Raw genomic sequence first — 24046 nt, 5'->3', positions numbered from 1 at the left:
GGAAAACGTGTAAAGGTCAGAAACATTTATTATTATTTATTAAATTATTATTTTTTAGCATCATTTCCAGTTTAGCAGGTCCAGAATGACATGCTAGATGTCGCTGGGTATACTGGTGTCTTCTTCAGAATAAAGAACTGCAATATGGAGCTAAATTGGGGCCATAAAGTTTGTTCAATAGAAAAAAATAATAAATTAAACACTCTGCTCAGCTTCTTCTTCTCTAGGAAATGACGTCCGGATCAATCTGCTTACCTTCGAACATCCAATAGAAACTCGTTCTTATTTTGGACGTTTGCTGTTTTAGAAGGTCCATTAAGAGCCTTACCAACCAGTAACAACATTGTAGATCCAGTCAAGTGAAGCTAGAACTGGAGTTATAGAGGTTGCTGATTTCTAGTTCCTGTTAAAGAGATGATCAACATGTTGTATTAACTGGAAGCAGTGAAGTGATGATTGATCTTAACCCAGCAAGAAGTTTTAGTTAGAAAATGTTCATCTTGACAAGTGATTTGTGAGTTTAAAGAATCTGCCAAGATGACAGAAAGGACTCAAAAATTATCTGATCCCCCCAATTTCCATAACTTTTTTTTATTATTGTTGAGGTGGAGAAAGTTTGAGTTTTTCCAGAGTTTATATGAGCAAGACAGTCCAATAACAGATTAAAACTGTTGTTTTTCATGAATGGGCAGAGAGATTTGAATTTCATCAGACAAGCAGCAGAAGGAGATATTGTATTTCCCAAAAATAGACCCTGGGGACAACATCTATACAGAAAATAAGACTGGGTCAAGGACAAATCCTTGAGCAACTCCACAAGTGGGAGGTGCTGGATGTCATCTCACTTTTTGAAAAACAAAACTTTATATTTCAGTGTGAGGCAGATATTTGGTATTATAGTTTGTTGTTGACAGTGAAAGAGAAATTTAAGAGTCAGAAAAAAACAACAATCTAAAAAACGATGAGTTGGTAATAAAAGGTGCTGATATGTTCTGTATGTTTACAACATTCTAGGAAGAATAACATAATAAATCATCGCATTCCGTTTTATTTATATTTTCCACAACAAGGTATTTTTGGAATGGGAGCTTTGTGTTATTTCCAGTGAGTTCTGTTTCTCCTTCCAGCTTGATGCAGCTGTAGAAGGTGCTCTGACTCAATGCAACACATTTGTAAATCAAAATGATCATGACAATAAATTTTTAACATTTTAGTTGTGAATCATCAGAACCTGTGAGTCATATATGGAGAGAAGACGCCAAAAGACCCAGAACCCAAGACCTTCTTGTTGCAATAGTGTCTCCAGGTGCTCAAGGTGCAGCGCCATAAATCTGGAATTATTCATAAAAAGTAATTGTGGCACTTTGAGTTTTCCATATTAACTTTCTTAGCAGCAGCTGTGCTGCCTAAATAGTTCACCAGATGTATAAAATTACACAGAACGTTTAATCCTCACTGAAAGCGGATTATAAATTTATTAGCACAAATAAAATACAAATTACATCACACTCTCTGCTGTTATTAAACCAAGCGGACCTTTCGTTCGTTCCGCGGCGTTCCGGTCGGACAGTATTCGCTGCCGGACAGATTCCGTTGACATTGCTGGGGCAGGTGTTACCCAACCAGAAGGTGTGCTCGCAGGTAGCCACAGAGAAGCAGCCCGGTCCTCCTCGGCCCTCACACCGGTACCTGCTGCAGTCATGTACCGGCGGCCGCTGCAGGTCGCCGCCAGGTGCGCCGCGAGAGCGGCGGCGTCCAGAGGCGCCTGCGCGAAGGTAGGAGCTAAAGGTTAGCTTGCTGCTAACTCCGGAACCAGCTAAAAAATCCGGATCATTTAAATCCAGAGAGGCAGAAACTGAGGGGTTCGGTTGGTTCTGATGAGATGAAACAGCGGAGAGGAACAGATGTGTCAGGATTACAGGATTAAATACCTGATGGGATCATTTATTCTGACTCACCTGCTGATAGATTTAAATATTCAGGTTTTTTTCTTGTTGTTGAAGGTAAACATGAGGCAGAAATGTTTCTTCTGGAAATAATTTCTCCTCTAGAGTCTGAAAATGAAAATAATAAGGTAATAAATAGCAGAAATGTTTACATTTAAATGTTTGCATTTGTAAAACTTTTTATTGTTATGTTTGTTGGGGTTTTGGATTCTTTTTATTTTAATTTCCACATATAAATCAGAATATCAAGATATATTATAACATATATAATTTCCACAAGAATAAAAATAGCATTTTATCAGAAAACTGATGCAAACTTGCTCTCTGTGTAAATGGGCTAATTGAAAACTCCTAAAATTACAATAAGATATTTTTATTAATTTAAAGCATTCATAAATTGCTTATTTTTTCTTTATAGAAAAACAAACTATAATTGTTAAAGGTCATTATTACCCTCCATCCATACATGTGAATCCATGAACTAATTTCTTAAGTTTTATATTGGTAAATAATCGTTTTTTATGTACATTTTAAAATGATCAGTATTTTCTCATGCTGTAAATTCACTTGAGTTTCACAAGTTATAATGAAACCTCACTTTTACCCTGAGTTCACACTGAAAAGTCTAAAATGAACTCAGAGTTTTAATGATCAACATACTGAGAAATGTGTGATTATTTGGTATTAATCTGGTTTTTAAGCAGCTTCATGACTTAAACTGTTTTTCTGATCCAACTGAGTTTTAGGAACAAATGGCTTCCAGAAGCTTTAGGTTAAAACTCAATTAAATATTTATGACAAAAATTGTGTGAATCTTTAGGTTTTATTGATGTCACCACAAAGTTTTCAGTTAAAGTTATTTTAAAAAAAGAAATTTTCACCATTGTGTTGGATGAATTGGGTATTTTTAACTAATTATGGGTTTATTGTTCAGGAAAATGCTGCAATATTTGAGAGATCCAAACCTGGTGCTGATCGGTGAACATCTAAGCCAGAACACCGTGACCTCTGACCTTCAGTTGGTTTTAGGAAAATGTAAACATTTCTATGATAAATTAAACTCTGAATATTTTCCTTTTGTCATTAACATTTATTCTCAAAGATGTGATGACCAATAATAAACTCCTGAATTAAATGGGCATCATTACAAACACTGAGTTGGACGGATAAAAAATATTTTTTGAAACTTTTTTTTGCCTTTTTGTCGTTCTGCAGAACCATAATAGCTGAATTTTCCTCAGATATTGAGCAGCAGCACTGAAGTTCATCGCTGAACAAATGCAGCACATTAACTTTTATGTTGCACACCTATCTGAATTTTAGAGAGAAATGATAAATATAATTTTTTTTCCTTCCAGCTGCTGGAGCAAGATTGGTGTCTGAGAGCTTCGGCCGCCGGCCAGCTGAGCAGATCCAGCTGTTTGACGCAGAGTCGGGCTCTGCACATCAGCACTCAGGTAATGAAGCATCAGGAATCTGACCAACAACCCCGCTCATGCTGAAACCAGGCGTTCCTGCAGCGTGCAGGTTGGGTAACGGATGTGTTTGAACGTCCTGCAGCTTTACTCTGAGCCACAGAACAGTTTATCTCAGCTTCCTCTGATGCTAACGCAGCTAATGGCGATCAAGATGAAGAGAAAATAAAATATTTTGGCGATTGTCATCAAGAGATTTTTTTTCTAATCATTAAACTTGCAGAAGCCTTAAAAAAACATAATTTTATTTAGATCAGAAAAGAAGAACAAAATGTTAATTTGATATTAATTCTTAAGAAATTAACTCAATGCATCTTATTTTTTAATTGATCACATTTACTTTGTATTTCTGCTGCGTTTGTGAATCAAAACGTTGATCGGTCTTTGCTATAGAAACACAAATCTTTCCTGGATGTTAGTTTTTCTTCTGACATCTTGATCAGCAGAGGCGGGAAAAGTACTTAAGAGCAGAACTACTTCAACTTATTTTTACTCAAGTACAAATAAAAAGTAAGAAATTACTTCAGAGTAAAAAAGTATTTGGTAAAAAGCCTACTCAGGTACTGAGTAACTGATGAAATGATCAACCATTTAATATTTAAAAATTGCATCATTTATGAACATACATTTTTAAAATTCCATCAGCTTCTTTCCAAGCCGAAAACAAATTAATATTTCCTGAGGTTTTTCTCTGTTTTGGTGGATTATTTATGATGAAATGAAATGTTTTCCTTGAAGTTTTTTGGTGTCAGACACTTTGATCAGAAGTAATCGATGTGGGTTTGCAGCTCCGCAGCGTGAAGGAGACGCCTCAGCACTCCCAGGAGGAAGTCGGCGCCTTCACCAAATTCATCGAGGCCATGGGCTTCACCGCGCCGCTCAAATACAACAAATGGGTGAGTTGGAGGGTTTGGATGGAGTTCAGGTTGTTTAGGTTTGAATGAAGAGCAGAAAGACGGAAAATGTTGGAGGTTTTAACCCAGAGAAAACGTGTTTATATGTCCTGATCCGTGTCCTTCAGGGTGAGACGTGATGTTGGACCAAAACCGTTTCCTGATTTAAACTGAAACTACAGAAACTAAAATGTTTGAAATCACTTCAAAACACAAATTCTTAGCAATACTTTTTGTCTAGTTTCTAGTGCAAATGTCTTAGAACTCATAAAAATACAAAGTTAACTTTTCAGCAAGATACAGGAGCCTGTTTTAAGTAAAGATGCGCCGATCTACTCTTTTCATGTCTGATATCTGAGGTTTATTAATGGTTAAAACTGATCTAATACTGAAAAAAAGCTGAATTTACGTAAAACATTTTTTGTTTCTTTAAAGACAGACAGAGTTATCAAATTTACTTGATGCACCAGTACAACTGTCTGAAATGCACCAGTAACTTCACAAGTTTGGTCAAACATATAAAAACAACGTTCATTTTTTCAGTCAGTGCAGTTAGGAGTAAAACAGCAAATGGAAAATAAAAAGAAAGAAACTGAAACTGACTAAAACAATCAGTACGTTGGTGAAACATGTAAAAAATAAACTGTAACAAACTTTCTTCCAAACGGTTCAGAAAGTGCAATTAGGAATTCTAAATATAATGTAAAATAAATAATAAAGTATGGCAAAGCTCAGGGCATAAAACATAGAATTAGAGTGAATAGATGTGCCTGTATGGCCGCAGCACATTGTGACGGATCTAGAATGTTTTCCATATTGGGACAGATACAGATGTTAATATCCAGTTATATCGAGATTTAAGTCAGTTCTTGAATATTGATTCCAAAGGTACTGGTAAGTTAAAATATACTTTCTAACTTGATAGGAATAAAAAAATTTTCAGCAAATTAAAACTTCAAGTTTTAGCGTCTCTTTAAAGTTTTGGACTTTTTTGCCTTGACAGAAAATCAAGATCGCCGCGCTGCGCATGTACACGTGTTGCGTGGAGAGAATAAACTACGACGAGTTCTTTGACAGTAAGTCTGAGTCCTACATTTCCCACAATGCAGCAGAAGGATCCAGCTGTTTTCAGGCTTGTTGATGTAGTAAAACGTGGTTCTGTTTGGTCCAGAATGCTTTCTGCCGGACACTCTGAACTCCTGGTTCCTGATCGCTCAGCTGCATGTCTGGTGAGTCAAACGCTTTGCTGTTACCTGCCGTCCTGTTCATGTTATTGATTCGTTCAAATAGTCATTTGCTGCGTCGCATCGCGGGTGGAGGATGTGAGGAGAGGAAATGGATCTGCTGCGTAAGCTGTCTTCACCCATTTCAAAATAAGAGCATGAATAAAAAGATCTAAAACCAAAACTTCAACACAGTTCAATAATGAACTTTATTCAACTAAACCAGGACTGAACAACCAGTAAAGTTAAGAATCTATCCAGGAAAATTAACTTGGGGGAGTCTAAGTGCGCTAAGCGTTTTCAAAGTTAGCTGAATTGCTAAGCTAAAGGTTAGCTCTGCTGTTAGCAGAAGTTTCCCACCATTTTCTTTTAAAGCTGAACATCAGCTTAGATGGATTTTGGATGTGATTAGATTTACAGATTTTGTTGTAATGGATGCAGTTTGGACTTTTCCTGCCCTCTAACAGAACCAGTCAGAATATCTGTAATAGAAGATGGAAATGTTTCCATGGTAAATTGTAGTTTAGATGATCTGAATTGAACACAGTTCAACTGAGCTACAAAACGTAGACAGAGGGACGAATGAGGGAAGGATTAAGGTTCAGTGCTGGTGGGTTTAAATCCCAACTCCTGACTGAAGGTTCGTATTAAAGCAACTAAATCCTCCTGATTGGACCAATTTAATTAGAAAACAAAGATCCTGTCCATGCTCCCTGTTTGTTGTCTGGCAGGATGTGTTTGGTGCGGATGCGTCAGGAGGGCAGAGAGGGGAAGTTCATGTGCCGTTACATCGTCCACTCCATGTGGGAAGACGTGGAGCAGAGGAGCAAGATCATGGGGGTGAGTCGGGTTTGGTGCCAGTCAGAGGGACTGTGGTTGTTTACATCGATTGGGTAATGAATGCTCAACAGAAAATTACATTTTTTAAAAATTTTATTCAGTTATTGTTGAACAACCAACTGACTCAAGAGTTTTCTTCTAACTTTTGCTGTCGCCATTTAGCGTTTTTATTTTTTTTGTTTAAATGTTTTCTCAGTTTGAGTTTCAGTTATTTTGTTTTAGTTACCTATAATAACCTCGGTTGGAAGACGGTTTTAAAGGAACTCACTGATGTTTGACAGTTTTTTTTTTTTTGATCAGCTCTGCGACTTTAAGCATTCATGAAGAATCAAAGATCCAAACAAGAGTTGTTTTCTGAAATAAATGTCCGTTATTTTAGTCCCTCGGCTGCAAGCCATGCCGCTGCATCCTGCAGAGCGACGCAGGTTGTACATCAGCATAACTTAACCAACAGGCAGGAAGTGCAGCCAGGTCCCAGGGGAGCGCGGCTGGCTGCGGTCACCGCGGCCACAGAGTCGCTCCTCTATTCTCCGTCAGTGGAGCAGCTCCAGGAAACATCGCTGGTTGGCATGGAGCGCCGGACTCTGGCTCACAGAGAGGCTCCTGCAAGGCCGATTACTGCACAGCAGAAATTACAGGTTTCACTCTGAAAAAGTCAACTCTGTTCAGGAGTCACAACAAAGAATGTTAATGTGGGTCTGCAGGATATTTCAGGGTCACTTTAGGAAAAACAACTGCCGCTCTGAAAGCCTCAACAAGCGTGAAAAGCTGTTCTAACCGGTGGCTCCACGCTGCTCACACAGACCTGGTGCTGACCTGCGTCCATCACGCGCCAGAAATCTGTCCGCTTCAGTCAGACATCAGCGCCGCTTCCCCGGGGAGAGTTACTGGGTTGGAAGAGACGCCTTGGGAGAAAACATTTAGTTAACTGCAATCTGTGGGAATTAATTTCAGTTAGAAAAGTTTTTATCTGCGTTGATCCCCCAACAACGGCACAGTGAGCTAATGCAACTCAAATATATATTTTTCTGTTTCCGTTTGGTGAAGAAGGAAGTTGCGCTCAGTGTCTTCAGAGGTTGTTGTGTCGTTTCCTTCAGTGGATTTTGGTGCAGCGCCCCCACAGGCCAGGAGGGGAACAGGTTTTTGAATTCATTTGACTCAGTGCATTGAGAAAGAAAACCGCAGCAGCTGGAAATGTAAAAAATGCTGGAATTTTGGTCCTGAGTCGAGTCCAGCGCACCAGCAGGTGTGGAAACACCTGATACCTGGTCGGCTCCAAACCGGGTTTTGATTATCACACTGAAAAACTTTCAGTTCAATTCAGAAATCACAAAAAAGTCTGACTCTTCTCCTGGCCTCCACATGTCCAAACTCAATCGATCTTTAGTTTCTGCCCTTCTTTAAATCAGTTTTCAGATTTTTTTTTAAACCTAAACCTCAGTTTTTATTTCTACATCCATAAAAAACATAGAAAAACTCCTGAACTTGAAATGTTTCTTCAGACATTTGGACTCTAATTTACAGAAAAATTGGATGTTGCTGTTTCAACATTGTTTTAACAGCGCCATCATCAGGTCAAAAATAACCTGAGTTAACTGCTACAGGTCGGCATTTATCATATATTGTGATCATTTATTGTGAAAAATTCCTTATAGGATTTTAAATTCAGTGTTGTTGTGATAAATTTTATTTATTGATGGTAAATAAAAAACAAAACTTGCAGGATGACCAGAAGTTTTACTTTTGTTATTTTCTCCATTGTTTGTCCCACAAGAAAATCAACAGATATGAGTAAATTTGAAAATATGATTAAATGCAGCCACTGTGTGCAACTTATAAATCACACCTTTTCCGTTTCAAATTAGTTTTTCATGAATATGTTTTTGTGGCATACAGTTACCTAAAAAAATAATCAACAGTTTTTTAAAATAAAAATCTTTAGCAATATCACAATTGTACAACAAAATATTGTGATAAAATTTTAGGTCCATCGCTCATCCTTCTTATCGACCACAGACCTGATGGCCTCAGAACCAGTCCAGGTTCTGATGGACCCAGCTCGGTGTTTGTCTGTGCAGAACTGAACTGTGGTTCTGTGTGTGCTGCAGATCGACGCCATCCACAGGAAGGAGGCCATGAAAGCCATGACTGAAACCTTCTACGCTGCCATATTTGGATACGATGAGGTTAGAACAAAGCAGGAGCTTTTTTTTTTTAGAAAACATGAAATCAATCCCAGATCTCTGGGTTTTAACGCCTGGAGAGCGTCCAGACATTGGTCCTGACGCTGAAGTGTGTTTCTGTGTTTCTGCAGGGAATCCTGTCTGATGACTGCGTCCTGGCCGCAGCTCTGTGGAGGAACCTGTTCAACTGTCAGTGTGACGACCCCCAGCAGCTGGAGCTCATGGTGGAGTACGTTCGCAAACAGGTGTGTTGGTTACTCAGTTGCACTTCCTGCCAAAAATGATATCACAATATTTTTTTGGATAACAATATCAGAGACGATGTTCCACATTTTACTGAATTTGGCCAAACAAATGTGTAACTTCAAAACTGATTTTATTTTACTTTGATTGTGAAACAAGTCAACAGAATAAAAAAGATATTCATTTATAAATTTGTACAAAATCACACCACACATTTAGTAGATGAAGAAAAATATAAAGTAGATAAAAACAGTCTGAAATCAGAATTGAAAATCTTGTCCAAGTTCCCAGTGATGGCGGTCGTTGGTGGCCGTGCTGGTCTGAGGATTCATGGCAGGTTCTGCTATTGGGAACGAACTGGAGTAGCTGTTACACCAAACCAAACGCTGCTGGTGTCTCATCATCTCTCCCATGCTTGGGTTTGGTTCTACAGATACAAAAACCAAAGTTCCTCAAACCGCCTGGTTTCCATCAGCTGCTCCAGGCAATGGGTCTTCACTTTGTGAAAGGCCTTGATGACCTTTGACCAAAGCTCATGGAAGGTTGATTAGCAACAGAGGTCCTAAAAAACGGCTCATCTTCTCTGCATCATTCCCCTTAGAGTCACTACTTTACTTTGGTGGACAACCATGACTGTCGTTGGCCTACAGTTACCAAGTTAAAACCTCTTCTCCATTGTCAGATCTAACTCCAGCTGCTAGACTGGGATAGAACTGGTCTGGTTCAACCCCAGTTTAGAGCGTCTCCATTAGAGTCTGTTCCTCAGTTTTGTGGGCGTGGTCGTTCACACTTTGATGTTGTTAGCAACAACGCAGAGCAATGGAGAACCTCAAGGTTGTGGTTTTTGTTGGACTCAACTAAACTCATAATGTTGTCCTGTATAAATTTCTTGCCCAAACATAATAAAAGCAACTCAACTTAACTCATTAGTTTTATGTTTTAAACATGAGCAACCTGTTGATTTGTGTAATGCAGTCAAAAGATGTAAACCAATATTCACAAATGAACTTCATTGAAAAGAAAACCCAAACAGTTACGCCAAGCTAATGCTATGTAGCTCTGGTGTTTCACTCTGGTGTTTCACTCTGGTGTTTCACTCCGGTGTTTCACTCCGGTGTTTCACTCCGGTGTTTCACTCCGGTGTTTTACTCCGGTGTTTCACTCCGGTGTTTTACTCCGGTGTTTCACTCCGGTGTTTCACTCCGGTGTTTCACTCCGGTGTCTTACTCCGGTGTCTCACTCCGGTGTCTCACTCCGGTGTCTCACTCCGGTGTTTCACTCCGGTGTTTCACTCCGGTGTTTCACTCCGGTGTTTCACTCTGGTGTTTCACTTCGGTGTTTCAGTCGGGCCGGTACAAAACTGTAACTCCAACAAAACGCTGAGCAGAGCTGCATTGCTTTTTGCTTCTTCATTTCATACCGGTTCTTCAGATAAATCTGCTGCTTAAGCGGCTGCAAAATCACAGTCACTCTGCTCCAAAAGTCATTCAGGTGGACATGGCAGTACTGCAGACACCATGTCCCCCTGTCTGCTGCAGTGGTTTGAGGAGTTTGCAAGGTCTGACCCTCGCTCACGCAGTGACGTAAATTACTCCAAGGCGCAATATCTGGCTTGTACTGCCTCTGAAATGGGTACAAAAAATGCAGAAAAGACGCAGAGAATCTGCTGATGGCGATGACTCTGGCTGCAGTAGAACCATTTAAAGATGTGTCTGTTTTTCTCATCTCTGAGGAACGTCAGACAAAGAGCATTTCAAAGAGGTCTGTTTAGTGAAACTGCAAAGAAATGACTAACCTGAAGAACCAACTGGACTTGCCTCCACATGGAGGGAAGTGAGGTTCAGTGAGTGAGATGACGGTAAGGTTGGATTTGCCCATGTTGGGTTTCGACTTCATGCTGCATCATTTTATCTTGGCTTCCATTTCCAAATAGTTTCACAGGTAAAAATTGCTTCCTCATTCAAGTGTGTATTTATGTGATGTAAAACCATTAGTGTTCTTTGTGCTGAGTCTCTGGATTTCATGGGAATTATGTAAATCATTTAAAATGTGTTTTCATTGCATGTTGTTGTTGCTCTGAGGGTAAATGTTCCTCCTGCTCTTCACAGATGCAGTTTATCGACTCTCTGGACGGAGAGGATCTGCTGCTCACAGGAGAGGTGAAGTGGCGCCCTCTGGTGGAGGAGAATGCTCAGAGCATCCTGAAGGTGGTCAGTCCCACGTATAACGACACAGGGCTGTGAGATGAACGCCTCTCCTCTCTGAAACCATGAAACACTTCCTGCTTCTCCTCAGATCAGACTTTAAACCTCACCTCAGTCGCTGTAGCTTCTCTTTCTTGCTCCAGGTTTTCTTAAATAATGAAGTGTGTGTGGAGGTTCAGTAAAGCAGCAGAGACAATCGTGGAATAGGATTCAGACACATGCAGGTGTGTCGGTCGTCCTGTCGGGTCTGAGACCAGCTTCTGTATGCAAACACACACTCTGTTCATATTTCTACTGAATGCCGCTCTGTATTTATAAAGTATTTTTGAATATCTGTGTGTTTCCTCTTTGTTTAAATAACCTGCTTGTTCCCTCGATGCTCTCAGACCTGAACAGGATGCAAAACTCAGAGACTTAAACATCAGTGGTTCTAAAAAAAAGATGGTTAATAAAGTTTTCAAACTCTGACTTGTTTTCTTCCGCTTGTTCTGATCTTGTTTACTGTTCACTGGACGCACTAATCTTTATACATTTATACATCCAGCTCATCTTTGCAGAACTCTCACACCAGTCTGGACTATAAAGCAGCCAGTTATTGTCTTTGGCTGTAATTAGCCGCCTCACTCTGGACGAACAAATGGAGCCAGAATCAATCAATCCTTATTTATACAGAACTTTTTATACAGTAGTTTAGAAAAGATTGAGTGTCGCAGTGAAAAATTCTGGCGTAACAGTTGCATTCATTCATAAAAACAATTTAAGAGCATAAATTAAATTGTTTTTATTATGCACATCCATTATTAGTATTGCAGTGTATTATATATGTGTTTTTTTGTTTGTTTTTTTACTGAAATTGACTGAAATACCTTGTCAAATCAAAAAGAAAAAAAAGAACCAAAATGCAGACGGCGTTTCACCAGGAGGCCTAAAGCGAGGAGCCCCAGTTCAGACAGTTTGGGGAAGAAGACGGCGGTCGTTCCTTCCTTCACTGAAGCTAATCATGTTTGCAGACTTTCCACTCAGAAGAAAGGAGAAGTGGAGACGTCAATAAACATTTGTTACAATTGTTTCAACCCAGGTGAGATGTGTAACACAAATAGTGACTAAAGACCAGCAGTTTCAAACTCCAGTCCTCGAGGGCCGGTGTCCTGCTGTAACATGTCTGCAGAGCTCTGTAGGGGTTCACTGCATGCTGGTGAGGCAGTTTAGCCGTTCAATCCAAGTGCGTAGGACGAGGGACACATCTAAAGGTTGCAGGATTCTGGTTCCCGAGGAATGCAGCTTGAGCCGACTGGCTTAGGCAGAAATCTATTATGCAGGTTTAAAAGGACAAAAAACAGAAGATTGTGTGGAAAGTTGCATACAGTCGAGTCTGACGTTTTCTTTTCCAAACACCTGCAGGTTCTGATGATCAGATATATGTAGGCCTGTCATAACACCTGAACAACTTTTCTTCTTCCTCAAACTTCACTCAGTTACCACTTCCACAACAAAGAGTGTTGCTCTCAGTGTGCCCTGGATTGTTGATGCAGATGAATCTTTGCTTCATCAGAAACGTCTTCTTTGGAAAACCATTTGGAAAACTGGCTGAATTGAAGCAGACGACACTGACACCCAATCAGTCAATCTTTATTTACCGTTTACAATATATTCCACTCTGGCATTTAGAACAGAGTAAATTTATTACCTCACAGTTCAGACATTCAGGTGACAGGCAGTCAAATCATGTAGATTCACACAAAGATGAAAACATGACATTCATAATACAGTTTTAAGAATAGCATATTGCATTTAACAAAGTGATTTCCAGAGATTAACAACAAATAGACATTTACCCACAAGACACTCACAATAAATTGATCAAATCAATAATCAGACAAGATGAGATAATTAATTAGTTATTTAATTTATTAATGCAAATAAATAGAACACTATAATAAAAAGCTTTATATATAATTATCCTTCCTGCTGTTTTAAGAGATGGGGGCATTTAGACCCATCAGGTTTTTACTCTATGCGCAGTCTGGCGGGTCACACTGACCCTGTGTGCGCTTTTACCAGGTTTTTTCTGTGTGGCTTTGAAAAGTGACAGTCTTATGGGAAAACCCCCGCTTGCCCACCGTGACATTTGCCGCACTCCCCTTGAGCAATCGCCCTAAGACCACAGGAGACTTAATTATCAGTGTCCTATGTGGAAAAAGAGAAAAAGTTCAGTTTTATAGCCGCAGGGATTGAGAACTTCCTGTGGCAAAGAGTTTAAATCTGATCAGTAAGGTTTCATTTTGACTTTGTGTTCTTCATGCTGAGAACATCAGAGTTACTGTTTGATTAATGAGATCTTCATTGGCAGGATTTTTACTTTATCCATGGTGTTAATGTAAGGAAACATCCTGTCAGTGAAGGTGTGTGTGAAGGTGTGTATGTGTGTGTTAGTATCCAGATCAGAGAACGACAGCTTTCCTCCGTCCCAGTCCAGATTCACTCTGATCCTCTGGAGTTTCTTCTGGAATGGGAGGAATATGAGAGGAGCAGGTGGAGACCCTGCTGAGTATTTACCTTCATAGACTCCAATATCTAACCATCCAGACTCTATCTTTCCCTTCCTCTGGACAGACTCTTCTATCACACCAAGCATCCAGAATTCACTGTCTCCAACATCAACATCCCAGCTGTGGTTCCCTGAGTTAAAACCCTCAAAGCTCAAAACAGACCACCAAGATTTGAACCTCTCTGGATTATCAGGAAACTTCTGTATCTCTCCTAAACTCACACTGGTCAGATTTTCAGACAGGATTATTCTTGGATGAGCCGTGTTTGGGTCCAGAACCAGAGGAGTGTAGGTCACCATGTTCTTCATGTTGCTCCAGATGTTGAAGGCCAGGTTGCCCAGATGTTTGGCCTGGTCTATCAGAGCTCCTGAGGGCAGCTGTGGATCCTCCAGCAGGGGGCAGCGCTGGACTCTTTCCACTGCAGCCTTGTAGTTGTGCAGGAATGAGACGTCTTCAGCTCTCAGCTCCTCCTCTGTGGCTCTGACTGTGTCTGAAAGAGCTGCTATCTCTCTGCTCAGAGCCTCCATCTTCTCCTTCATCATCCCTCTCTTCTGCTCCTCTTCCTCCCTCAGTGCAGCCAGCCTGGCCTCCTCTTCCTCTGCTAGAAACTGATGAAGCTTCTTAAACTGCTCAACAATCTGCCTCTCTGTGTGTCGGGCCTGGACCTTCATGTGTTCTGCTGTCTGATCAAACTTTTCTTTAACTTCCTTCTTCAGCTCCAGTTTCTTCTTTAAAGGCTCCAGAAATGTTTTCAGATTCTCTCTGTGATCCTGAGCAGCTTCATCGATGGGCCTGAATCTGTGGTCGGTGTGTTTTTTTGAATCTCTGCAGATGGAGCAAATTGGTTCCAGGTGGTCCAGACAGAAGAGTTTGAGTTTCTCAGAGTGCAGACTGCAGAGACCCTCTGAATCTCTCTGGTCTCTCGGCACTAAGAAAGTCTCACACAGGTTGTTCAGAACGAGGTTACTGGGTCGATCTTCGGTGACCACTCTTGTTTTGCAAACTGGACACTCTCTTGCTGGTTTCTCTCTCCACCAGTTCTTCAGACATTCCTTACAGAAGCTGTGGCTACATGACAGAACAACCGGATCCTTAAAGACGTCCTGACAGACCGGACAGCAGAGATCCTCCTCTGATCTGGAAGCCATTTTGTCTCTGAGTGAAGCTGAAAACACAGAAGGTCCAGTCAGTCACGGCTCCCTCCCTCCTCTACTAACTTCCCTCAACGTGACTCTGAGTGTTCTTGGTCCAACTCACCTCCAGTGTGAGCAGCTTGAAGCAGCAGAGTTGGAGGTTTCCACTTTTCTCTCCTGCAGCTGGACTCACTGAGACGAAGCTGCTAGTTTGGTCTGAAGGTGAATCTGATCGTCTCTCTGCAGGAACCAACAATCACAAACTGATTCCTGCTGTAGTTCAGTTCTGATTGAGGTTTTTTATTCCAAAATCTGGAATTCAACCTTTGAGCTGCTATAAAACTCACTGATTAACAGGTTTCATTTTTCTCAGATCAGAACTGAACCTGTAATGAAGACAGTAGATTTATCTGCTCTCAGTGCTGCAGTCGTTTCTTACTGAATACTTTTTATTCAAGAACAGTCGGACTTACTACATGTTGCTTCTCTTCCTTTTCTGCCTTTTTTGTCCCTCAGTTACTTCAACACCATCCTTCATATTTACAAGCAAGAACCACAAGACTACTCATCATTTACTGATTCATTCAAAGTTAAAGATTAGACATGTACAGTTTGAAGGTTGATATTAATCTGTAATCTTTAAAGATCCTGTCAAAGCAGGAAGTTTTCCTCACCACCTTGCATTGTGGTTTATTCCTATTTGAAATGTTGTTCAGAAAAAAATCACTTTCAGCAACAAGCAGACAAACTTAAGTTCCAAACAGTAAATCATCATCCAGACATTAAATTACTTTCTGCTTAAAATTGGATCCATAAACTCTTTTCATGTGTTTTAAATTCACTTTCTGCTTTGACATCAGTGGAAACACAGACTGCGTTTTATTTTGTTTTAGAAATAAATCTGAGATATTTGGGTTTCTGACCACAGGACAGAAATCTGTGGTGGAAACTTTAGTTTCCTAAAGTTTTCATTTTGAGGTGGAGAGACTCTCCTCTGAAATGGAAAACTGTTCCACCTTTACCCAGCAGGGGGCGCCACAACCCACGTAGTGAAGGAACTTAAATTTAAATCAGTTTTGATCTGGAAACAAAACTACACTGGTTTTATTTTAGAGCAGAAACGTTTAGAAAATAAAATCTCAATCCTCCAGCTGTGAGTTTCTGCAGCAGGTTCCAGAGTTTTTTATTTAACCCGTTTAATGCACAGAGATGAAGTTAATGTGTGAATCTCTCTTTGTTTGACCTCAACACGTAGAAAACTCGCCTCACAGTGAAGGTTCATCTATGAAAACATTTTGCTGCAGTTAATGAAGAAATAATAAAATATGAATGTTAAGATTTTGACCATTTCAAATGTAATCAAGTCATTTTGCTGCTTGTTGATTCAAACTTTTCCCCTCAGAAGACGACTGGGTCTGGACAGAACCGGGTCGTACAGATGACCCGGCTCAGTTCCTACCTGATGCTTTCACTTTGTAGAAAAGCTTCATCGGATCTAAATGTGCTCCGGGTCGCTCCGGGACCAGAAGTGGGTCAGAACCAGGCCTGATTAGCAGGATCCCAGGTGACAGAGTGACGCTGTGGCATCTGGGTCACGAAGAGGTCAAACCTTCAGGAGGCACAGCGGGTCAGAACCTTAAAAAAACTCAAATAAAATTAATAAAATGTGTCGCATTGTGATCAAGAAATTAAATTATTCTTTTTGTTAAAATGTACGAACTTGGCTGTTTCTAAAACAGAATATAATAATAAAAATACCTTAAAGGATCCAGTTTGTTTAAAATTAGAGATGCTAAATGTAAACTTTAGAGCTGATTTTAATTAAAATCAATAAGAATTACTGTTTCCTGCTTTTAGCTTTTAAACTGCAGATTATAAAAATATATATATAGTAACCTGACATCTTCAATTATTTGTACCAGGAAATTTTATAAATGTATATTTCTGGAATATATGATTATATAATAACTTCTATATTTTACAAAATGTTATACCACAAATAATGCCTACTTTGTATTATTTAGACCAATTTCAAAATCACAGTAAATATTTTTCCTTTATAGTTTAACTATTTAAACATAGATCTTCATCAGCTCCATGAAATAGAAAAGAAAAAGAAAAAAATTAAACTGAACAAATTCAGTAATTCTTTCTGGATATAAATCTCAGAGAAAATAAAATGTTTTTGTATCATAAATATAAATTAAGTAAAATTAAACATTAAACAAAGAACTATAATTATATTCTGACTTAATGTGACAAACTAACAAAGTGAAATATAATTATGATGTGGAGGGAAAAGGATCAGTGGGGATAAAAATTTTGTAAAGAAAATCTGAAAAGTGTGGTGTGCATTTGTAAACTTGCTGCTGTTGGAAGATTCTGACAAAGTTCTGGTTCGGTCCACTTTTCTTTCTCCTTTTTGGCTACATGATAAAATATTTAATGTTTCCAAACACCAGAGTTCAGTGATTGCTGGGAGTTTTCTCTATTTGGTTCTTGTGTCACTTTTTAAAGTTTCCCTATAGAACGTTGTTTACTGCTTTAGTTCCTCACAACATTCTGCATTAGTTCCCATGTGAAAGAACTTTATTTGTACGGAACTGACAGTGCTGGACCTGATATTTTTGGTTAAACAAATACACAAAAAGAGTCCATATATATAAAACATTGGTGTTTCTGTCATGGGACCATTGAAGCAGGACGGGATTTTCAGCTAACATCCATCAGATCAGGATATTTTCACACCTGATAGTCTGGTCGACCCGGTTCTACTGGAACCAGAACTCCATCATCTGCTCCACCTCCAGCTGCTGTGGTTCTGAGTCAAACCAACCTGTTCCCCTCCTGGCCTGTGGGGGCGCTGCACAAGAACCACTGAAGGAAACGACACAAAAACCTCTGAAGACACTGAGAGCAACTTCCTTCTTCACCAGATGGAAACAAGATGGAGGCGTCAGATTTTAGTGTTGGAGGATTTCTCTTTAGTCTTTGGCTAAAGACCAGGAGCCATTTCTGCTGCTAGCGCTAGGCTAGCATGTTAGCTCTGGTTGTATTTACCCAGAATGCCCTGCGCTATAGTTCACTTCCTGCTTTTGGAGCGGTCTCCGGTCCATTTGGCTTTCATATTCAAACTGAACCACAGTTCACTTCAACCAAATCCAGACCAAGGTTTGGGGGACCAGAGGACCAGAGGTCAGAGGTCGATTAGCATTCATACCTCACCAACCGGACCGGACTTTATAGGCAAATGGGCTGGAGTCGGATTAAAGCGAACTGAACAGGACTGGTGGGAATACAGGCCAACTGTTCAGGAGAAAATCTGCTTCCACTACAGCCTCTCTTCTGGTTCAGCCACACACAGTCTGGTTCTGGTTCTGGTTCTGGTGGTCTTCCTGTTAAAGTGAGTCATTCCTCTCCACTGTCACCATATTCTTGCCAAGGAGAAATCACTGCTACAAAGAGAACGACTCGATTCAAAGAGCTGGGATTCATTTTTACTGAGGTGATTGGACTGTTCTGGCTGGTACTGCTGGGAACGGACTGGACCTGTTTGCTTTGTACTGTTCATTTATGAATTAGGGTATATAAATGAAATAGTGACATAAAGGTTGAACTGTATGGCGGTTATTGATAAATGTAACTTCTTTGGGTGGGTTCTGTTCCTTCACCGGTCCAAACTGCAGTTCTGTTTCTGGTCTCTATCGTTCAGCCCGTCTTTTATGGAGCAGCAGAATAATAAAAACTGCAATTGCTGACATTTACTGTGAGATTCTCACGCAAACTGTGTCAATCTGTTGTGCTTCAGAGCATCAACAAAGGTCTCATTGAGACGGTGAAGGTCCGCTTTCCAGACCGAAGGTTCTGACACTGGACGGGTTGTGGTGATTATTTTAATTTCAGCCTTTTGGTTGAGTCCTGTTCTTGTGTGAGGCAGAACAATGGTGCGGTTTCTCTCTCTCCGTTATGAGCTGGGACCTTTATCTGCCAGCCGGCTTCACACCATCAATGCCGTTCTGTCCAAGTGTTGAAACTGTGGGTGGACAAACCCTGTGAAAGTCTGTCTGCTGCTGCCGTCCTCAGAAAGACACAAACCCGTCTCAACAGAAATTCACAACGTTTTGGGGAAAATCTCACATTTTCTTTCCTTTCCTGAGACGTTCAGGATCAGATTATTTGTCTTTTTTTACGTTTATCTTCAGGGTCCTTTATAACCAGGCAGCTTGACAGAAAGATTCACAGCTGAAGCTCTAACAAATTATCAGACCGTATGAGTCAAAGTCTGTCAAAGGAAGTGTGGAAAAAATAAAAATCACATTGTTTCTATTTCAGCAGCAGCTGAAGGTCTTTCAGTTCATTTGGGTTTCTGTTTTCTCTCTAAACGTCCCGCAACATTTTGGTTTTCATTCAGCCTTTACTGAACCAGGACAAAACTCCTGAAGATCAAAACGGTTAGCTACAGAAAACATTAAATAAAACCCACTCCCCTGATTCGAATTTAACTATATAGATTTTGTTTTGGTGAAATATTTCTATCAGGTTGAGGTTTGGACTTTGACTAGACCGTTGCAGCTTCTTGATCTGTGTTTGTGATTTTTGACCTGATCTGGACCAGAATTCAGATTTTACACAGTTGGACTCACATTTAGCTGAAGAAGGTCACAGTTCATTAAACGACAGCCCAAATCACCATACCTCCACCACCGTGTTTAGCAGATGTTTGTCTCATCCAGATGCACCGCTGCTAACCTGCCGCCATCTTGTTTCTAGAGAGAAGAGGCTTTCTCCTACAGTCATTCCAAGCTTCCATACTAGCTCAGCATCATGACCTTTAACCTTTAATCCACTTCATGTCCTGACGTTGGGCTGAATCTGCAGAAAAATCCTCTGTGCTCAGCAGAGACACATTATTTTACTGTTGTAGGCAGAAAAAAAGGAATTTTACATGCAGTTATTCACTACTAAAGCAAGAATTTACTGAAAAACATGTAAAACTATAATTAAAAAAGTCAAAATGAAAAATGACTCATTGTTCTGCCTTCCACATCTGACCTGCTTTGAAAAGGATTCTTTCTGATGTGGAGGATTTTTACCAGATAAATTAAGTTCAAGAGTCACACTTTTCTGAATCTTGAACATTTTCAGAGTTCAGCTGAAGCTGTGAATCATGGGTGCAGCTAGAGCCTGATGTGTCAAACTGCATGTCAAAATTCATAAATGAAGACGAAAAAGGCATTTGTAATCTCAGTGAAACATACCTGGTACAATAAAGGCTTTGTAAGGGTGAAGTTTGATGGAGGGATGACCATTTTGCTTGTGGTTTTTCAGGAGTTCCAGTAAAATTGATTGTTAATCCTTTAGAAAACAAAGACATTTTAAGAGAATGGCCACATCGACAAACTTCGTGAGACTTTATACAATAATAAACACAACAGATTCAAAATGGGACATCAGGAACACGAGCAAAGACTTTCTGAAAAAACTGGACAAAACAGGAAAACATTTATTAACATTAGCGTTGGATTAGGCTCTCAAACATTTTCATAATAAAAGTTGAGCGTTTCTCATTTCCCACACATAAAATCATGAGCTGCAGGTTGTTCTACAGTCTATAATTGTTTTTAGGAATAAATTATTGTATAATTTCTAAGATCTGGTTTCCTTGCAGTGAAATGTTGGCCTATTTGTTCCAGCAGCAGATCAGATGGTGTTTGTCCAACATCTGTCTTCACCTCCATGACTTCATGCTGACTGCATGGTCACGGGTCGGCGTTGTTTACTGAAGGCGTATGCAGGTCACACACACACACACACACACACACACACACACACACACACACACACACTATGTGCGTCTGTGTGCGTGTGTGATCTCTATGATCAGAACAACCAACCAAATGGTCTGTTTCATCTTAAACAGAAGTTCAGGTTAAACAGCAACAACTCTTCCTCAGGATGAAGAGTAAAATCTGCTGAAGTGAATTATTAATGTGGAGGTGAAAACTTTGACCTTGATACAGACTCAGGGTCAGAGGTGAAGGTTTAAACTGAGAGGACAGCAACTGAGCATGTGCAGAGCTTACTATTTTATGCTTTACGTTTTGAAACTGCAGTATGTAATTTTTACTTAAAGAAATATGTTTTTTACATATTTGTTAAAACTGTCACCACGTTGTGACAGAAACAGACGATCTATGAAAAGACTGATCTCCTTCACCTTCTCCCTGAGCTACTACTGTCATCTGAAGAAATACACCAAAAACAACCAATCACAGCTGGGAGGAGGGGCTTAACGCTGTCAATCAACCTCATGTTCGCTGCTAAATATGCTAATGGCTGAGAAACAACTCATAATTACAGGAAAACCATTTATTTGCCATCATCGATAAATGTTTCTGTATGGGCGGAATGGGAAGGGCTGATTGACGGCGCTAAGACCCGCCTCCTGGCTCTGATTGGTGGTTTCTAGTTAGCACTGGGAGAAGGTAGAAGAGCTTCATTTTGTTCAGATGATCTGTCTCATAACAAACTCACAACATGGTGACACTTTCAACAAGTATGTAAAAAATGTTTAATTTAATTTAATTAAAATATTTTATTGATCTCAAAGGGAAATTAAATGTTGTAACTCATATTAACTCAAATTCTTCAAAGAGTCGTTCTAGATGTTGGTGACTTTGGCAGTACAGCTCTCAGGGCTTTGACATTATTTCAGCTTTTCCAATGTTAATCAGCTGTGCTTTGTTGTAAACCTCCCCGTTGCTATGGTTACGCACCACAACAACATATTAAAGCATGAAAAATATTACCAAAAATCAGTCCAACTGCACAGTATCCAAAACAATCAGCACCAAAAATAAAGGAATTGTTTTCCCCACAGAAAACATTTTCTGTCCCGTTTTGACATTTCAGGCGTATCATACAGACAAGATGGAGGGCCGTTGTGTTGAGTGTGGTTTCTGCACAGATGCACAAATCAAGTAATTTCTCTGTGGTTCTCAGCTGAATGTCTCTCCTGTTCCTGCCTGGTTTGCCTGCAGCTGTTTCTTCAGAGTGAAAACGTGCTGATGCAGGAAAATCCTGCAGGTTTGATTCCTAGACAAAGTGATGGGAGAATAAAAGACAATTACGGAGAATAAAAGATAATAAAGGAAAATACCGGAGAATAAAGGAGAATAAAAGGTAATAAAGAAGAATAACAGAGAATAAAGGAGAATAAAAGGTAATAAAGAAGAATAACAGAGAATAAAGGAGAATTACGGAGAATAGAGGAGAATAAAAGGTAATAAAGAAGAATAAAAGAGAATAAAGGAGAATAAAAGGTAATAAAGAAGAATAAAAGAGAATAAAGGGGAGCAGCTCAGCAGCGTCATAAACTATCTGATGGAATCACAGACATGAAATGTGGATGTCAGTTTTCTATCTGCAGCTGCATGTTTGATTCGGTACTAAAACCATCATCAACAAGTCATTTAAATTCATGACTGCAAAGTTTTCCAGGTCCAGGAAAAGCTTGGAGTAACTCAGGAAAGTTGGTATAAAGTCTAAACTTATTAACTTTTTAATACATGGAATATTATCAAAATCAAAACTGTTGGTTTGTTAGTGTATATTTTTCTAGAACAAATCTCCAAGGAGACAAACTCATAAAAGAAAATAAACAATCACGATCAAACCTTATTGTCTTTGTTTAGCAATTGATTTTTATAATTTAGTTTTTATTTAAAGAGTGAAAAACACAGTTTCATTATTGCTCACATGAATCCCTCTAATTGAACAGCAGTTGTTAATATTTGACCTTTAGTTTTATTAAACAAACTTTTTTCTCTTATTCGGTTTGTTTCTTTAATTTAAATCACTTTTGTTAGAAGCAGTTTATTGTACTAAATCAATGTAGTGTAATAAATATAAATATAAAATAATCTGATGCAGTTATGAGTCACATAGTTTCCTTCTGATGCATGTAAGCTGGTTTTATGTTGGTTTTATAAAAGTGTCTCCACAATTTTGTGTTTGAAACTTTTAAGTAAGAGTATAATAAGTGCAGTGATGCTGTCATAACTTTCAACAATAATTTAAATCTATTATTCAGCGCTGCTCAATGCCCTGGGCGTGTTCAGAACAATTATTGTCTCTGATTGGCTTTAATTAGCATTTATTAGCTGAACTTATTCAGGTGTTTATAATGAATCATTTCCATCTCAATAAGATTAGATTAAACTTTCAGATTTGAACTGATTGTTTTTGTTTCTGTCAGGAACCGGCTGATGAATTTCCTGGTAACTGCGGGTTACATAAATAAACGTGAATAAATTTGAACTAATGACTGAAAAGTGATGCGTCAGCGTTTTCTCAGCCAGCGGGTCGGACCGGTTCTCTGCTGTGTTTCTAGCAGCGGGCGCGGCCGCTCCTCACAGAGATCGTCAGGATCAACAACACGTCCATCATCGAGTTTATTGTGGCAGCTCATGTAACGCTGCCTAAAATAACTGGATGAAAGGCGGCTGAACAAACGCTGCCGATGCTTCATGTTGCTCTTCTTCTAAAACTGTTTCTGACCATTATGCAAATCCAAAAGTACAAACACGAGTAAAGATTAGGGATGCATCAGATCGCACTTCCAATTTCTGAGATTTATTATCGGTAGATGCCGATCCGATACAGAAAAACAGCTGATTAAAAAAAGAAATAAAACGTTTCTGTTTCTTAAACACAGACATAAATGTACTGAATTATAAACTTATTTGATAACTCTGCACCAGCTCATTTAATCACCAGTTTGGTCAAACATGTAAAAACAACTTTTATTTATTCAAGCCAATGTAAAATAAATAATAAACTAAAACAATAGCTTGACTACCTGGTCAAATATGTAAAAATAAACTGTAACAACCTTCTTTCAAATGATCAAATTGTAATTAGGGATTCTAAACATATTATAAAATAAATAATAAAGCATAGAATTAGACTGAATAGATCTGCCCTTATGAATCAGGATCTTTGTCACTAACTGAATTCTTCCCAATAAAAATATTAATTTTTAATTGGAGCATCTCCAGTAAAGATGAGGGAAAAGTCTTCAGATATATTTAACTTTATCTCAGTAAAATTTCCTAATCTTTTAGTTTAACACCATTTATTCAGGAAGGATCTAAATTTGAGGAATAAATGTTTTCAACTGAACTTCTCTAATTTTGTGTCTGTAACCATGACGATTAAATAAACACTGTTTAAACATTTTACTCTCCTTTTCTGAGCTGATCACATTCAACTTTAACTGAATAATCCTGAAAATGGTAAAAACAAAAATCAGATTTACTGTTTAAATGAGGCAGAAGGATTGAAGAAGAAAATCAG

General features: G+C 39.2%; 2 protein-coding genes and 1 long non-coding RNA gene across 3 annotated transcripts; 1 reads left to right on the top strand and 2 right to left on the bottom strand.

The window, feature by feature from the left end:
* The first annotated feature begins 1563 nt into the window (after window positions 1-1563).
* Window positions 1564-11475, top strand: uqcc1 (ubiquinol-cytochrome c reductase complex assembly factor 1). Its single transcript, XM_028003854.1, has 9 exons — window positions 1564-1775; window positions 3305-3403; window positions 4210-4317; window positions 5318-5390; window positions 5486-5543; window positions 6269-6377; window positions 8486-8563; window positions 8692-8805; window positions 10912-11475. The coding sequence occupies exons 1-9, from the start codon at window positions 1701-1703 to the stop codon at window positions 11044-11046; spliced, it is 849 nt and encodes a 282-aa protein (XP_027859655.1). The 5' UTR covers window positions 1564-1700; the 3' UTR covers window positions 11047-11475.
* Window positions 6541-8479, bottom strand: LOC114136084 (uncharacterized). Its single transcript, XR_003593733.1, has 2 exons — window positions 7194-8479; window positions 6541-6995 (listed from the first exon to the last, which is right to left on the bottom strand). It is a non-coding gene; the product is annotated as an uncharacterized LOC114136084 (long non-coding RNA).
* Window positions 11476-13214: 1739 nt separating the features above from the next.
* On the bottom strand, window positions 13215-14958 carry LOC114136063 (nuclear factor 7, ovary-like). Its single transcript, XM_028003841.1, has 2 exons — window positions 14814-14958; window positions 13215-14721 (listed from the first exon to the last, which is right to left on the bottom strand). The coding sequence occupies exon 2, from the start codon at window positions 14702-14704 to the stop codon at window positions 13325-13327; it is 1380 nt and encodes a 459-aa protein (XP_027859642.1). The 5' UTR covers window positions 14705-14721; window positions 14814-14958; the 3' UTR covers window positions 13215-13324.
* Between the last annotated feature and the right edge of the window lie 9088 nt (window positions 14959-24046).

This window comes from Xiphophorus couchianus, chromosome 20 (assembly GCF_001444195.1).
Source record: "Xiphophorus couchianus chromosome 20, X_couchianus-1.0, whole genome shotgun sequence".
NCBI classification, from domain to species: domain Eukaryota; kingdom Metazoa; phylum Chordata; class Actinopteri; order Cyprinodontiformes; family Poeciliidae; genus Xiphophorus; species Xiphophorus couchianus.
The sequence above is the reverse complement of the archived record's forward strand: the minus strand, read 5'-3'. Positions and strand labels throughout refer to the sequence as shown.

Excerpts from the sequence above, each read along its gene's own strand:
- uqcc1 (XM_028003854.1), top strand. The coding sequence starts at position 1,701 with ATGTACCGGCGGCCGCTGCAGGTCGCCGCCAGGTGCGCCGCGAGAGCG. Across the intron at positions 1,776-3,304 it reads CCAGAGGCGCCTGCGCGAAG|CTGCTGGAGCAAGATTGGTG; the intron begins GTAGGAGCTAAA and ends TTTTCCTTCCAG. Across the intron at positions 8,806-10,911 it reads TGGAGTACGTTCGCAAACAG|ATGCAGTTTATCGACTCTCT; the intron begins GTGTGTTGGTTA and ends TGCTCTTCACAG.
- LOC114136063 (XM_028003841.1), bottom strand. The coding sequence starts at position 14,704 with ATGGCTTCCAGATCAGAGGAGGATCTCTGCTGTCCGGTCTGTCAGGAC.